The 12,867-nt window shown below is 40.4% G+C and overlaps 1 protein-coding gene across 1 annotated transcript; it reads right to left on the reverse strand.

Annotated features, from left to right (window-relative positions):
- Positions 1-853: 853 nt before the first annotated feature.
- On the reverse strand, positions 854-7,619 carry srm (spermidine synthase). The gene is made up of 8 exons (XM_064922922.1): positions 7,344-7,619; positions 6,465-6,585; positions 6,224-6,316; positions 5,957-6,110; positions 5,713-5,796; positions 5,210-5,355; positions 2,113-2,235; positions 854-1,961 (listed from the first exon to the last, which is right to left on the reverse strand). The coding sequence occupies exons 1-8, from the start codon at positions 7,472-7,474 to the stop codon at positions 1,944-1,946; spliced, it is 870 nt and encodes a 289-aa protein (XP_064778994.1). The 5' UTR covers positions 7,475-7,619; the 3' UTR covers positions 854-1,943.
- Between the last annotated feature and the right edge of the window lie 5,248 nt (positions 7,620-12,867).

A 12,867-nucleotide genomic window follows, 5' to 3' on the forward strand; every position in this document is an offset into this window, starting at 1 on the left:
CTTATTTTCACTGTCATTTAGGTTAGTATTGTGGAGTAACTACAATGTTGCTGATCCATATGCTGCTTTCTACCATCACAGCCATTAAACTCTGTTTTAAGTAGTTGGCCTCACGGTGAAATCCCTGAGCGGCGTCTTTCCTCTCGGCAACTAGTTAGGAAGGATGCCTGTATCTTTGTAGTGAATGGGTGTATTGATACACCATCCAAAATGTAATAAATAACTTCACCATACTCAAAAGGTAATTCAATGCCTGATTTTCTTCCTTCTGCCTATAGGTACCCTTCCTTGCGAGGCATTGGAAAACCTCCCTGGTCATTGTGTTTGAAATTCACTGCTAGACTGGGGGACCATACAGATAATGTGTGGGGTACAGAGATAGTCATTAAAAAAAATCATGTTAAACACATTGCACAGTGAATCCATGCAATCTATGTGACATAATCCCATTTTTACTTCTGAACTGCAGGCTTGCCATTAAAGGCATTGAATACTTGACTCAAAACATTTCAGATTTTTATTTTTAATTAATTTGACAAAATAATCTACAAACAATTCCACTTTGACATTATGGGGTATTGTGTGTAGGCCAATGACACAATCTCTATTTAATCCATTTTAAATTCATGCTCTACACAAAATGTGGAAAATATCAAGCGGTGTGAATGCCTTCTGAAGGGCCCTGTGCAATGGACACAATTCTACAATGTGGGATTGAAACCTAATTGGTTCATCGTAATTTTCATGCCTGAGCTAGTTCAGGTGGATTTCTCACTTCATATAGTTTTTGTATAATCACTTGATTTTAGACGAGAGATGTGGAGCTTTAAAACAGAGAAACAAGTCTCAGATATCCAGTTTACCTCAGATTTATTATATTTCATCATTCTTATAAAAAACATGACGTTAATGTTCATGTGTAACACCATTGCCTTGGACATAGGTTTAGTATGGATGCACTACTGATACGTACTCCATGGAGATCTATAGTTTTCAATATTTCACACCTAAGTTCATAACAAATCAGGTCCCCAAGAAATAAAAACCAAAAGGCATAATTTTGACATCAGTATTCTGGATTATTCCATACTAGATCAACAACCATATAGTACCAAATATAGGGACTGAATAGCAAAGGATAAGAAACCAACTAAATTGATGTGCAGTACATCAGCATTCAATCAACTTACACATGTAACTTCATCTCCATGGGTGAATAAACTATATCTAAACAAGTGTTATATAGGAAACAATCAACACTTCTGTTGACATTTTAAAGTGGTAATGTTCTCAACTCAACTTCTGACCTGAGCTTTTCCATTGTGGCAGATAATACATTTTCAACCAATATAAAATCATACCATTCGTCTGCCTGGAGGTAAACTATGATAGAAACCACTTCAACAAATGTTTCCTACTGTAATGGAAAAACACAATCCAGGCACTATTGGATCATCTTGAATTATTTGGGTGAATGAGTTGACGGTGAGGTGCGAAGAGGAATACGTTTGTATCGGTTTTCTTTAAACCAGAGTGGGCATGTTTTGCAATTGAGTGTACCTTAATCTTAAGAGGTAATCTGGTATTTATACAACCAAGTACTATGATTAAATCCATACTAATAATGTGTTAGAATCACATTGCTCCAAAGAGTAGGGTATGAATGTTTTCCATCCCACCTCATTTTCCAACTAGATGTTGACATAAGTGATTACCATTTAAGAATCAAGACATGACAAATTCCAGAACAAATAAATACAAATAGTTTGTAAGACTGGAAGGAAGCACTGGAAGGAATTAATACTCTCTGAAAGGAACAGAATTGCCCACTGAAGGTCTTTCCTTCCTGGTGGAGACTGAGAAAAGAGGCGTAGCAGCTCTTGTGTTGCTTCTGTTGCCAGAGAGAATCAGGTCAAGGATTAAGATTTTGTTCATCATGCCACTCATGCTTCACTCAGTACCTGTGAAGAGTAAAATAGTATGGATAAAAGTGAGACAAGGCAAGGATGGAAGATACCTGGTGTAGGAATTTCACTAGGGTGGGGGGAAATGCCCTCAATTTCTATATGAGGGGTCTGACATGTACAGTAAATATGATTGTAACAGGGTTACCTTTCTTGCAAACTCAGGGAGGATGAACGATGCTCTGTGGATCTCCGGGTTGTAATACCTCAGGTTCATACTTTCCACCTCATGTGTTGATAGTTCTCTCACTGGATCTCTGAAAGTGGTTTGCTAAATACAAAAACACAATTGTTGTAAGAATATGGGACTGTGACTGACCTTGGAAAAAAAGTAATCACTACGGAAGTGGGTTTCAGAATGTTTTTAAATACTTTGCTTGTTTAGAGGCCTGAAAAACGACTTTATCCCACATCTTGGAATAGACCTGTCAATGTAAGGTTCATACATGCATTATAAACCATCTGTAGACATCTTTTAACATATGAATCCCAGAAATCCTTACATGCAATTATTTAAGGTCTTCATGCATGTTAGCCAAGCGCATGCCTTTTTTGAGCACCGCGAGAATAAATCAATAGAACAATTATGAATGCATCCAAAGTTAGATATACAGATAAAATGTTCTACAAGTTGGATTGGGAAGGATCTTAGACCATTCATCCATACAGAACCCTTCCAGATTCTTTATATCCTTAGTCTGCGCTTATGGAGTTCCCTCTTCAATTCAAACCACAGGTTTTCACTGAGATTGAAGTCCGGAGTCAGCCATTAAAATGTGGATTTTGATGTGTGCTTGGGGTTATCGTCTTGCAGTCAAGTTTCAGCCTCCCCGCAGAGGCAACAATGTCCTGGTACAGGGTAAAGTTCATGATGTTGTTGACCTTAACAAGGGCCCCAGGACCAGTGAAAGCATAATAGCCCCATAAAAGATCCACCACCATATTTTTACAGAAGATGTGGGGTTATTTTCTGCTCATGCATTCTCATTTTGACATCAAACCCACCACTTGTGTGTGTTTGTGGCCAAATGGCTCTATTTTCATGGAAACGCCTGGAGTTTGCTAAACGTCTTTGGCACTTGGATTGGAACCGGAACTTTGCTCAGTATTAGACCTTGCTAGTGTCACTTCTCTCCTTCAATGCATTTATCCGGAAACAAAGTAGCCTAATCCCAAAAATGTATTTAACTAGGCAAGTCAGTTAAAAGGGCCCTTTTTTCTCCACTTCCTGTGTGAATGACGTGCCCAAAGTAAACTGCCTGTTACTCAGGCCCTGAAGCCAGGATATGCAAATAATTGGTACCATTGGAAAGAAAACACTGAGGTTTGTAGAAATTATAAAATAAATGTAGGAGAGGATAACACAATAGATATGGTGACAGAAAATCAGGTTTCAGGCTTGTAACTTAAATAACGAATAAGAAATAACAGTTTAGTATGAGGACACTGGCATGGAAATCCGTGAGCGCCAAGACGCACCTGCTAAAATTGGTTTCCTATTGAACATACTTTCCGTAAGAAATATTTGTTTGATTATATTTTAGGGTACCTGAGGAACAAATAGAAATGTATTTTGAAGTTTAGGCGTAGATTTTCAGACTCCTTTCTTTGCAATTTGAACGAGTGGATTACTCAAAATCAATGGCACCAACTAAACAGACCTTTTGGGATATAAAGAAGGATTTTTATCTAACAAAACAACACTACATGTTATAGCTGGGACATTGGATGACAAATCAGAGGAAGATTTTCAAAAAGTGAATATTTAATCTCTATTTGTGAATTTATGAAACCTGTGCCGGTGGAAAATATTTTGATATGCGGCGTCGTCCTCAAACAACCACATGGCATGCTTTTGCTGTAATAGCTACTGTATATCGGACAGTGCAGTTAGATTAACAAGAATTTAAGCTTTCAACCGATATGACACTTGTATGTACCTAAATGTTTAATATTCACAATTTTTATGATTATTTATTTGAATTGCGTGCCCTCCAGTTTCACAGGAAGTTGTTTCGCTAGTGGGACGCCTAGGCTTAATAAGTAATTAAGAACAAATTCTTATTTTCACTGTTCCCCGGTAGACCAACGGCCTTGTTCAGGGGCAGCACGACAGACTTTTACCTTGTCAGCTCTGGGATTTGATCCACTAGGCTACCTGCCGCCCTGGTTGGACAAGCAAATGTATAGGATACAGATGAGATGGCATTTCAGCTGCAAATACATTGATCATTTTCAACCCGATCAGAAACATTGTGGTCACAATCTTACTTCCTAAATAGTATCACTGACGTCTCTTGTTGAATTTGGGTACCATTTCACGATAAGGATTTATTGTGGACTCCCGAGTGGCGCAGCATCTCAGTGCAAGATGCTTCACTACAGTACCTGGTTCAAATCCAGGCTGTATCACATCCAGCTGTGATTGGGAGTCCCATAGGGCAGCTCACAATTGGCTCAGCGTTGTCCGTCATTGTAAATAATAATTTGTTCTCAACTGACTTGCCTAGTTAAAGGTTAATAAAAAAACATTTCTTTCATCCATTTAGATATCCTGGGCACAAGACACAGTATTCATTCCATAGAGGCTATCAAAGGCAACTGTTTCCACTTTTTTTTATAGATAAGTACATTGTGGCCTGCCTTCCTGTAATGTCAATGATCCAAATCAATAATTCCACATTGTCCTTTTTTTGTCAATCGCTGGCTTGTAACCTGATGAACAATGTTGATTGGCAGATGGAATCATTTCCGATGTTGTAAGGTTAAAGTAATGAGGTTACAGGATGGGCTTAAGCACACCTAAGAATTTATTTTAACTCGGTGCACACACCTGCATGGACAGAGAGCAACGACGTGGTACGTGACTTTGTACACACAAGACAGGCACTCTACACACACACACACATGGATTTTGTATTGTAGATATGTGGTCGTAGAGTAGTGGCCTGAGGGCACACAATGTGTTGTGAAATGTAATGTCATGTAATATTTTAAATGTTATAACTGTCTTAATGTTGCTGGACCCCAGGGAGAGTAGCTACTGCCTTGGCAACAGTTAATGGGGATCCTTCACAAATATATTTTCAGGGACCTTTTTTTGGCTGTTGAGCACTAGTTTCAAAACTACTTGCTTAAAAAGTATACAAAAACTTTAACTCATTCAATTCTATAGGTAATGAACCACTAAGAATTACATTACTGAAGACAGAAAAAAGCTAACTAGGACAAAGATGGAAACTTACAGCATTTTTACTGCACAGCATAAAGCCAATCTGACCACTTGGGTAGGTGGGAATGGTGCAGTAGGCATAATCTACCACTGGGAACAGTGTCTTGCAGAAGGTCCGCATCTCTTTAATCAGCTCCAAGTGGAGCCATTGACACTCTCCTGTGGAAATCAGAGGCAAACAAAAAAGGGTGGGTCAATTCTCTGTCAGTGTTATTGATCTAACCAACTGCAAAAAAAATCCAACTATTTCCTCACAGGGCAATAAGTAAGCTGCTGAGCAGCATTTGCTGCAAATACAGATAGGGATGGTCTTCTGACTCCCCTCACCAATTGAACATTTATCTTATTGGCAATATTGCTATAATAATGTGATATAGGTGGCAACAGGTTCCTGACTAGTTTAGAATGGCTGTCTATTTACCTCGTGATACTGCTATGAATTGCACACACTTTGCCATCTTTTTTCTAATAACGATATCTGAAGCAGGATTGAAGCGTCAGTAGAAATCATGTCACCTTGGCAACAAAGAATTCCACCATCTCGTAAGGCTGTCTTCATTAGTTCATAATAAGACTCTTTGAACAAACTCTCAGCAGGCCCTGTAACAGCAAGACATAAGTAACTGGATTAGATTTACGGAAAAGTGAACACTTGAGATAGCTATTGATACGTCAATTATCAAAAGGTACATTTATTTTCCAGATTACACAGAAATATGAGCAAATGAAACACTCATGTCGCAGGCATCTGTTTCCTTACCAACAGGGTCAGATGAATCTGTTATAATGATGTCAAAGGCATCCTGGTTCTGTTTCATGAACTCAAATCCATCCCCAACATTCAGTGTGAGTTTGGGACTGAAGAACCCTTGCGCCATACCTGGGAGGTATTTCTTCGACACATTGATTACATCCTTAAGGGCAAAGTGAATATTATAACAAACTTCACACTTCTGTCTTCTATGCAGTTACCAGTCAATTACATTTTGAGAAAAGAGCATGATTCCAGTTAGTGTTTGGTACCTACCTCATCGATTTCACACTGAACCACTGATTCAACGAGTGGATGCTTTACCACTTCTCTCAGGACACCACCATCTCCTCCACCAATAATCAGGACCTGCAAAGGGAACATTCATTATAATAAGCGATACAAGACCAATTTCCAAAACTTCCCCAAAAGGCAATTTGTCCTGGATTCTCTACAAGGCACAATTAAGTCTTGTAGTATAATATGTTCAACTGAATTTATGGTGGGATGACTATACCTTTTTGGGGCAAGGGTGGGAGCACAGAGGTAGGTTGGCTATCATTTCTTGGTAGGAAAACTCATCTCTCTCTGTGCATTGAATAACTCCATCCAGCACAAGTACATTTCCATAGGTTTTGCTGAAAATATATGGTATGAGATTACTTAATCAAATGACTAATTAGTGCAAACAAAACAACCCCAGAAACACTAGAAGAGCAGGAACAGGTCAAAAAGGTACAGACTGGATGTGGTTGCATGATAATAAATCAGGAATGGGCTAGGGGTTTCAAATACAAGTTATGACTGGCAAGATAAAGCTAGCAACTTAGTTAGCCAACTAACGTTACCTATATGAGACAAGTTGTACCAAGACATGCTAGCTAATGCAGGGCTACTTACATTACTTAGCACACATAATATTGCAGAAATTTCAATGACGGAAGTGAGAGATGGCAACATTTGGGTTCATGACATCTGGCAAGTTAAACTAGCTAGATAGTTAGCTTTGGCTAGCTAACGAGCTAACATGAATAAAATGACCGCGACAAACAAAAACAAATAACTAGCTAGAAAACCTTGGAAACATTTACACCCTTGGAACCAATTAGGTAACTAACCGTATAGTAGCTAGGTTAACGACGTTAAGGTATTGCTGTCAGCTAACTAGGTAGATACGTTTGCTAGCTAATTAACGTGAGCTAACTAGTTAGCGCTAGCTAAACTTCTAGCAATAATGATTAGATGAGAGAACAGTTACTTAACCTTTCAATTTTAAAAGCAGCCTAAATACTAGCTAGCCAGCCACTCGGCGTTACATAACTAGCTAACGTAGCTAGCATAAACAGTTGTATTGCTAGCTAGCGTTAGCTACCTAGTTAAATAGCTAGCTACTTACCTCCTGAAAACCATGACATCTTGAAATTTAGATTTTTGTTGGTAAAGAACCTCTTCTACTTGCAGACTCATCGCTTGTCCAGGCCATAATGTACACGTTTCTGTGAACCATCCGTCTTTTATGCTGTCCATTATTGATACAGCCAAAGTTTACAGTTCGTTATAGTAACAAACAAAAAATATTTGTTAATGTTTCATTCAAAATAAATCTGACTGAGCTGTGAACCACGTTGGGGCGTGTAGCATGCCTTCTTCGCTTTAGTATCTTCTTCGGTGGTTATATCAGTGGTTGGCATCCAACGTTATGGTTCATTACCGCCACCTACTGCCCTGGAGTGTGGGACAGAGAGGGAGAAGCTGAATCCTACCTGCCAAGCCAGTTGCTCGCAGGTAACGGGCTGGCAGCAAAACATATCAAATATTTGAGACTAAATCTAATGACGTTCTCCTCAATATACTCTTTAAACTAATTTCCTGTATCCCCTTCTTTCTTATACGAGATCTCAGCTTCCCTCTGATACTGCCCACACTATAGCAATATTTAGGCTCCTGAGTGGCACAGAGGTCTAAGGCACTGCATCGCCGTGCTAGAGGCGTCACTACATATCCTGATCCGATCCTGGGCTGTATCACAACCGGCCGTGATCGGGTGGGGTACAATTGGCCCAGCGTCATCCGGGTTAGGAGAGGGTTTAGCCAAGGTAGGCCATCATTGTAAATAAGAATTTGTTCTTAACTGACTTGGCCTAAGACATGGATGTCGATTTAAGGCAGCCCCCCACCCCTCTCTGATTCAGAGGGGTTGGGTTAAATGCGTGAGACACATTTCAGTTGAAGGCATTCAGTTGTACAACTGACTAGGTATCCCCCTTTCCCTTTAAGGTTAAATAAAAAATAAAATATGCTCCATGGTCTGTTTCCTGGCAATAATCACAATTTACTGTTGGATGCTTTCCTATCACATTTAAAGTCTTATTCAACCGGCTTTGTCCCACCCTTAATCTAGTAAAAATAGCCTCCTCTCTTCTGTCCTTTGCTGTTGCCTCCCCCCTCCCTGACTTTCCTCTGTACTTGAAATACATGCCTGCCTTTAGTATCTCTATTCCCCTGCTCCTGCCATCTCTGCATCATCACTGTCCATAACAGTCCTTTTGCCTCTGCCTTGCTCATTCAAACTACAACATCAACATCCCCATTACTAAGTGCTTGTTTAGCCAGTACATCAACTGCCTCATTCCCCTCCACCCCACATGGGCTGGGACCCAAGTAAATCTTCTGTATACCCATCTGTCTAATCCTGCCATGGGTTTGTAGTACATCCTAAATTATGTCTCGTCTGCTATGTAATCTAAAGGACTGCAGACTCATCAACATTGCATATGAATCAGAGAAAATAACTACTCTGTCTGGTTTAACTTCCTCCACCCACTGCAAGGCCAACAGTAAGGCCATCAGCTCCGCCGTATATACACAGTACAGCCAGATGATCTGTAATGATCCGTCCTGTCCTTGGATCTTTTGAACCATCTGTGTAAATGGCAACAGAATCCTGAAACACAGTATCCAGACGTCTATTAAACAAATCATACCAACACAACACATCACACATCAGCTGATTGTGACCAGGCAACAAAAACCTTTCCAAGCCAAACGTGCATATCATAACCGCTACACACAGCCTACATTGTTGTCAACATATTAGCTTACGTCAAGTCAACACAGCTACTTGAACTAACGTGTTAGTAAACCCGCTACAATCATGCAGTACAGTGTACAGTTAGCAAGCAGTTGCACCGGCATGCCTCAGTGTGTAAAGGAGTGCGTAACTGGCTGCAGGGAAGTCAGGTGCAGGAGAACAGAAATGGGTAGCAAACGGAGCCCTTTATTGAGGCGAACAAAACACGGCACTCAGAAAACTAAACACACAAGGGTTACAATAACCCGGCGCAAATACATTTACATATAACAATTCCACACACAGACATGGGGGGAAACAGAGGGTTTTATACAAGACAAGTAATGAGGGAATGCAAACCAGGTGTGCAGGAAAACAAGACAAAACAAATGGAAAATGAAAGGTGGATTGGCGATGGCTGGAAGACCGGTGATGTCGACCGCGGGAACACCGCCCAAACAAGGAGAGGGACCCACCTCGGCGTCGTGACACAGTGGCAATACATTTATAAAACCAAAAGCTTACCTTGACTTGGAAGAGTTACAGTGTTGGATAGCCATATCCAATTAGGTAACATAGCATCCCTCTCTGTTTGAGCCGGGTGTTTGAGAAGGCAAAACTAGCTAACTGCATTCTCTAGCTAAAAGAATACAAAATCTCTCTTGCTTCTCAATTTTTTAATAATTACATTTGTTCAAAACTGTTCAACAATTGTCTTTCTTTGAGTCAACTACTCACCACATTTTATGCACTGCCGTGCTAGCTAGCTGTAGTTTATGCTTTCAGTACTAGATTCATTCTCTGATCCTTTGATTGGGTGGACAACATGTCAGTTCATGCTGCAAGAGCTCTGATAGGTTGGAGCATTGTCCTCCAGAAGTTGTCATAATTACTGTGTAAGTATGGAAGCGGGTGGGAACCACGATCCTCCTAGGTTTTGTATTGTATTGTTTGTATTAAGTCAATGTACCCAGAGGCTACACCATGACTCTACCCTACAGAGTGCTGTTGAGGCTACTGTAGACCTTCATTGCAAAACAGTGTTTTTTAATAAATTATTTGGGGATGTGAATATATTTAGTATAGTTATCTAAAAAGGATAATTTTAATGTTTCACTATTTTATTTGTATGAATTTCACTGAGGATGGTCCTCCCCTTCCTCATATGAGGAGTCTCCACTGTGCTTTGACCCTAACTGATACTACACCAGGCTAGGGGTTTTCTAGTTCCCACCACAACTTTACTTCTTGTGTTTTTCTTCTTTTTCGCCACTGTACCTCACTCATTCTCACTCTCTGTGCTATTATCTTCACCCGACTCACTAGCAGTTTAAAACAAAACCACAGTTTCCGCCATCTTCTCATATACTTTCCTTCATTCCGAATCATCCTGCCGCTCTTTGAGCCACCTTCTGTTCTACTCTGACCCAAGCCCAATATTGGACTAAAGGAGCCTAACATTACTCCTTAGTCCAAGGACCTTACATGTTCTGTTTGAAGGCCGAATTGGCTCAGGAAGCCAAAACAGACAAAAACTCAATCTAAACGTGAATTGATTCTCAATTGCGGTACGTTTATAGAAACATAAATCCCTCTACTTTCACATCACATCAAAATAATTTCATAAATGCAAAATACACCGACAGTATTTTTCAGTGAAAACACATTTGTGGCATCTGTCTTCCGTTTACACACAGGTGTTCAGAGACTCAAGATAGCTAATTAGCACAGGTAGTCCACTGCCTTCCATCTGTTTTCCTTAAACAAGCGCAGTAACATGGAAATATGGCCATGTGGGAACCCTAACTTTATAAAAGGTATGTATCAAAAGTAACCTTTATTTTATTATTATTTATTGACGATTTGAAAGATAAAAGGTCCTTATTCTTCCAAAACCGTACCGCAAGCGATGCATATTCATTTTCAGACCAAGCACCACAGCAACCCCTACAGAAGATGCCTTCGTCCAATTACTTATGTGTAATGTAATGGAACTGAGAGTCATGATCAAGGGCTACTCTGACCCTGGCAACCTCAACCTGTCTCTTACGCACTGGACACTTCTGATCCTCAGCAACATGGGCACTCCCACAATTGACACGTTTTTTCCCCACCAATACTACACATTCCTTTGTCCCATGCCATCCTGCACACTTCTCACATCTCGGAATCTCCCTACTACAAACTGCTACAACATGACCATAAGCTTGGCATCTGAAACCCCTTAATGGGTTCAGTACAAAAGCTCTCATGGGATAACTGACATATCCTAACATGACTTTATCAGGTAAAGACTCTGCTTCAAAACTCAAAAGGACAGCGTCTTCTCAGTTTCACCACGCTCGCCATCAGGTCTACGTTACACAAAACGGCAGGCGTCACAGACTCAGGGAATCTTCCATTTCAGTTGCATCACTTCAACCCTTAATATCACTCCTTTCAAAGGCACCCTGCTCCGGAGAGCAAAGTAAGTCACAGGTCTTGTCCCTAGGCGGGTGACAGGGGGAGGGACAGGGTAGCCTAGGGGTTAGAGCGTTGGACTAGTAACCGGAAAGTTGCAAGTTCAAACCCCCGTGCTTACAAGGTACAAATCTGTTGTTCTGCCCCTGAACAGGCAGTTAACCCACTGTTCCTAGGCCGTCATTGGAAATAAGAATTTGTTCTTAACTGACTTGCCTAGTTAAATAAGGGTAAAATAAAAACACAAAGTGCCTTTTCCCTCTGGATGGAAGAAACAAAGAAAATCATCACAAGTCCACTTCAAGCTACCTTTACCAATTTAACAGTACCCAACTTCTTTTCTACCCAGCCTGATATGGATATTGATCAGCCAAAAGGCAGGGATCCACTTTCTCCAAAAATGTAACTCCCACTGGGCCCGAATCATCCGTTGCATGACCATCGGGGCGAGACTCAGACCACAGGTAATTCATCTCCACTCTTGTCAAGTAAAATTTCTGAGCCATCAGAGACTACAGAATACCATTTGGATTTGGCACCATTCTTCCTCAACACACATCTTCCCACTGCACTTGTCTCTTCTCCTTCTTCCACACTGTCCATAACCACATCTACCATGGCTTCATCCACTGTACTGCTTGCAGAACATGCACTGATGGCCTTTCTCCAATACCCACCTTCTCTTCCTTAGCCCAATTTACTAGTCTGGCTATCTCCGGCCTCTCCATGCTCACAAAATATTGGCTACTCTGTCCGCTTGTTGACATCAACCTGTATGTCACATTGTGACGCACCTAGCATGCGTTCTTCTTCTGTGATGTTTTATGGCGAACGACACACAAAAAGATGGCTGCACCTCTACACGCGTCTTCCTGAAGAAATGTGCCCGTCCATTGGGCTGCCTTCCTTGAACCCTCCATAAAGGTACATGTGAACTTAGAAATATACAATAACGTTCAAAAGTTGAGTCACTTTGAAATGTCCTTGTTTTTTAAAAGAAAAGCACATTTTTTGTCCATTAAAATAACAAATTGATTAGAAATACAGTGTAGACATTATTAATGTTGTAAATGACTATTGTAGCTGGAAACAACAGATTTTCATGGAATATCTACATAGGCGAACAGAGGCACATTATCAGCAACCATCACTCCTGTGTTCCAATGGCACGTTGTGTTAGCTAATCCAAGTTTATCATTTTAAAAGGCTAATTGATCATTAGAAAACCCTTTTGCAATTATGTTAGCACAGCTGAAAACTCTTGGTCTGATTAAAGAAGCAATAAAACTGGCCTTCTTTAGACTAGTTGAGTATCTAGAGCATCAGCATTTGTGGGTTCAATTACAGGCTCAAAATGGCCAGAAGCAAAGTACTTTCTTCTGAAACTTGT

Source organism: Oncorhynchus masou, chromosome 18, assembly GCF_036934945.1.
Source record: "Oncorhynchus masou masou isolate Uvic2021 chromosome 18, UVic_Omas_1.1, whole genome shotgun sequence".
Lineage (NCBI taxonomy): Eukaryota > Metazoa > Chordata > Actinopteri > Salmoniformes > Salmonidae > Oncorhynchus > Oncorhynchus masou.

Excerpts from the sequence above, each read along its gene's own strand:
- srm (XM_064922922.1), bottom strand. The coding sequence starts at position 7,474 with ATGGACAGCATAAAAGACGGATGGTTCACAGAAACGTGTACATTATGG. Across the intron at positions 6,111-6,223 it reads TTCAGTGTGAAATCGATGAG|GATGTAATCAATGTGTCGAA; the intron begins GTAGGTACCAAA and ends TTTGCCCTTAAG. Across the intron at positions 2,236-5,209 it reads TGCTGTGCAGTAAAAATGCT|CAAACCACTTTCAGAGATCC; the intron begins GTAAGTTTCCAT and ends TTTTGTATTTAG.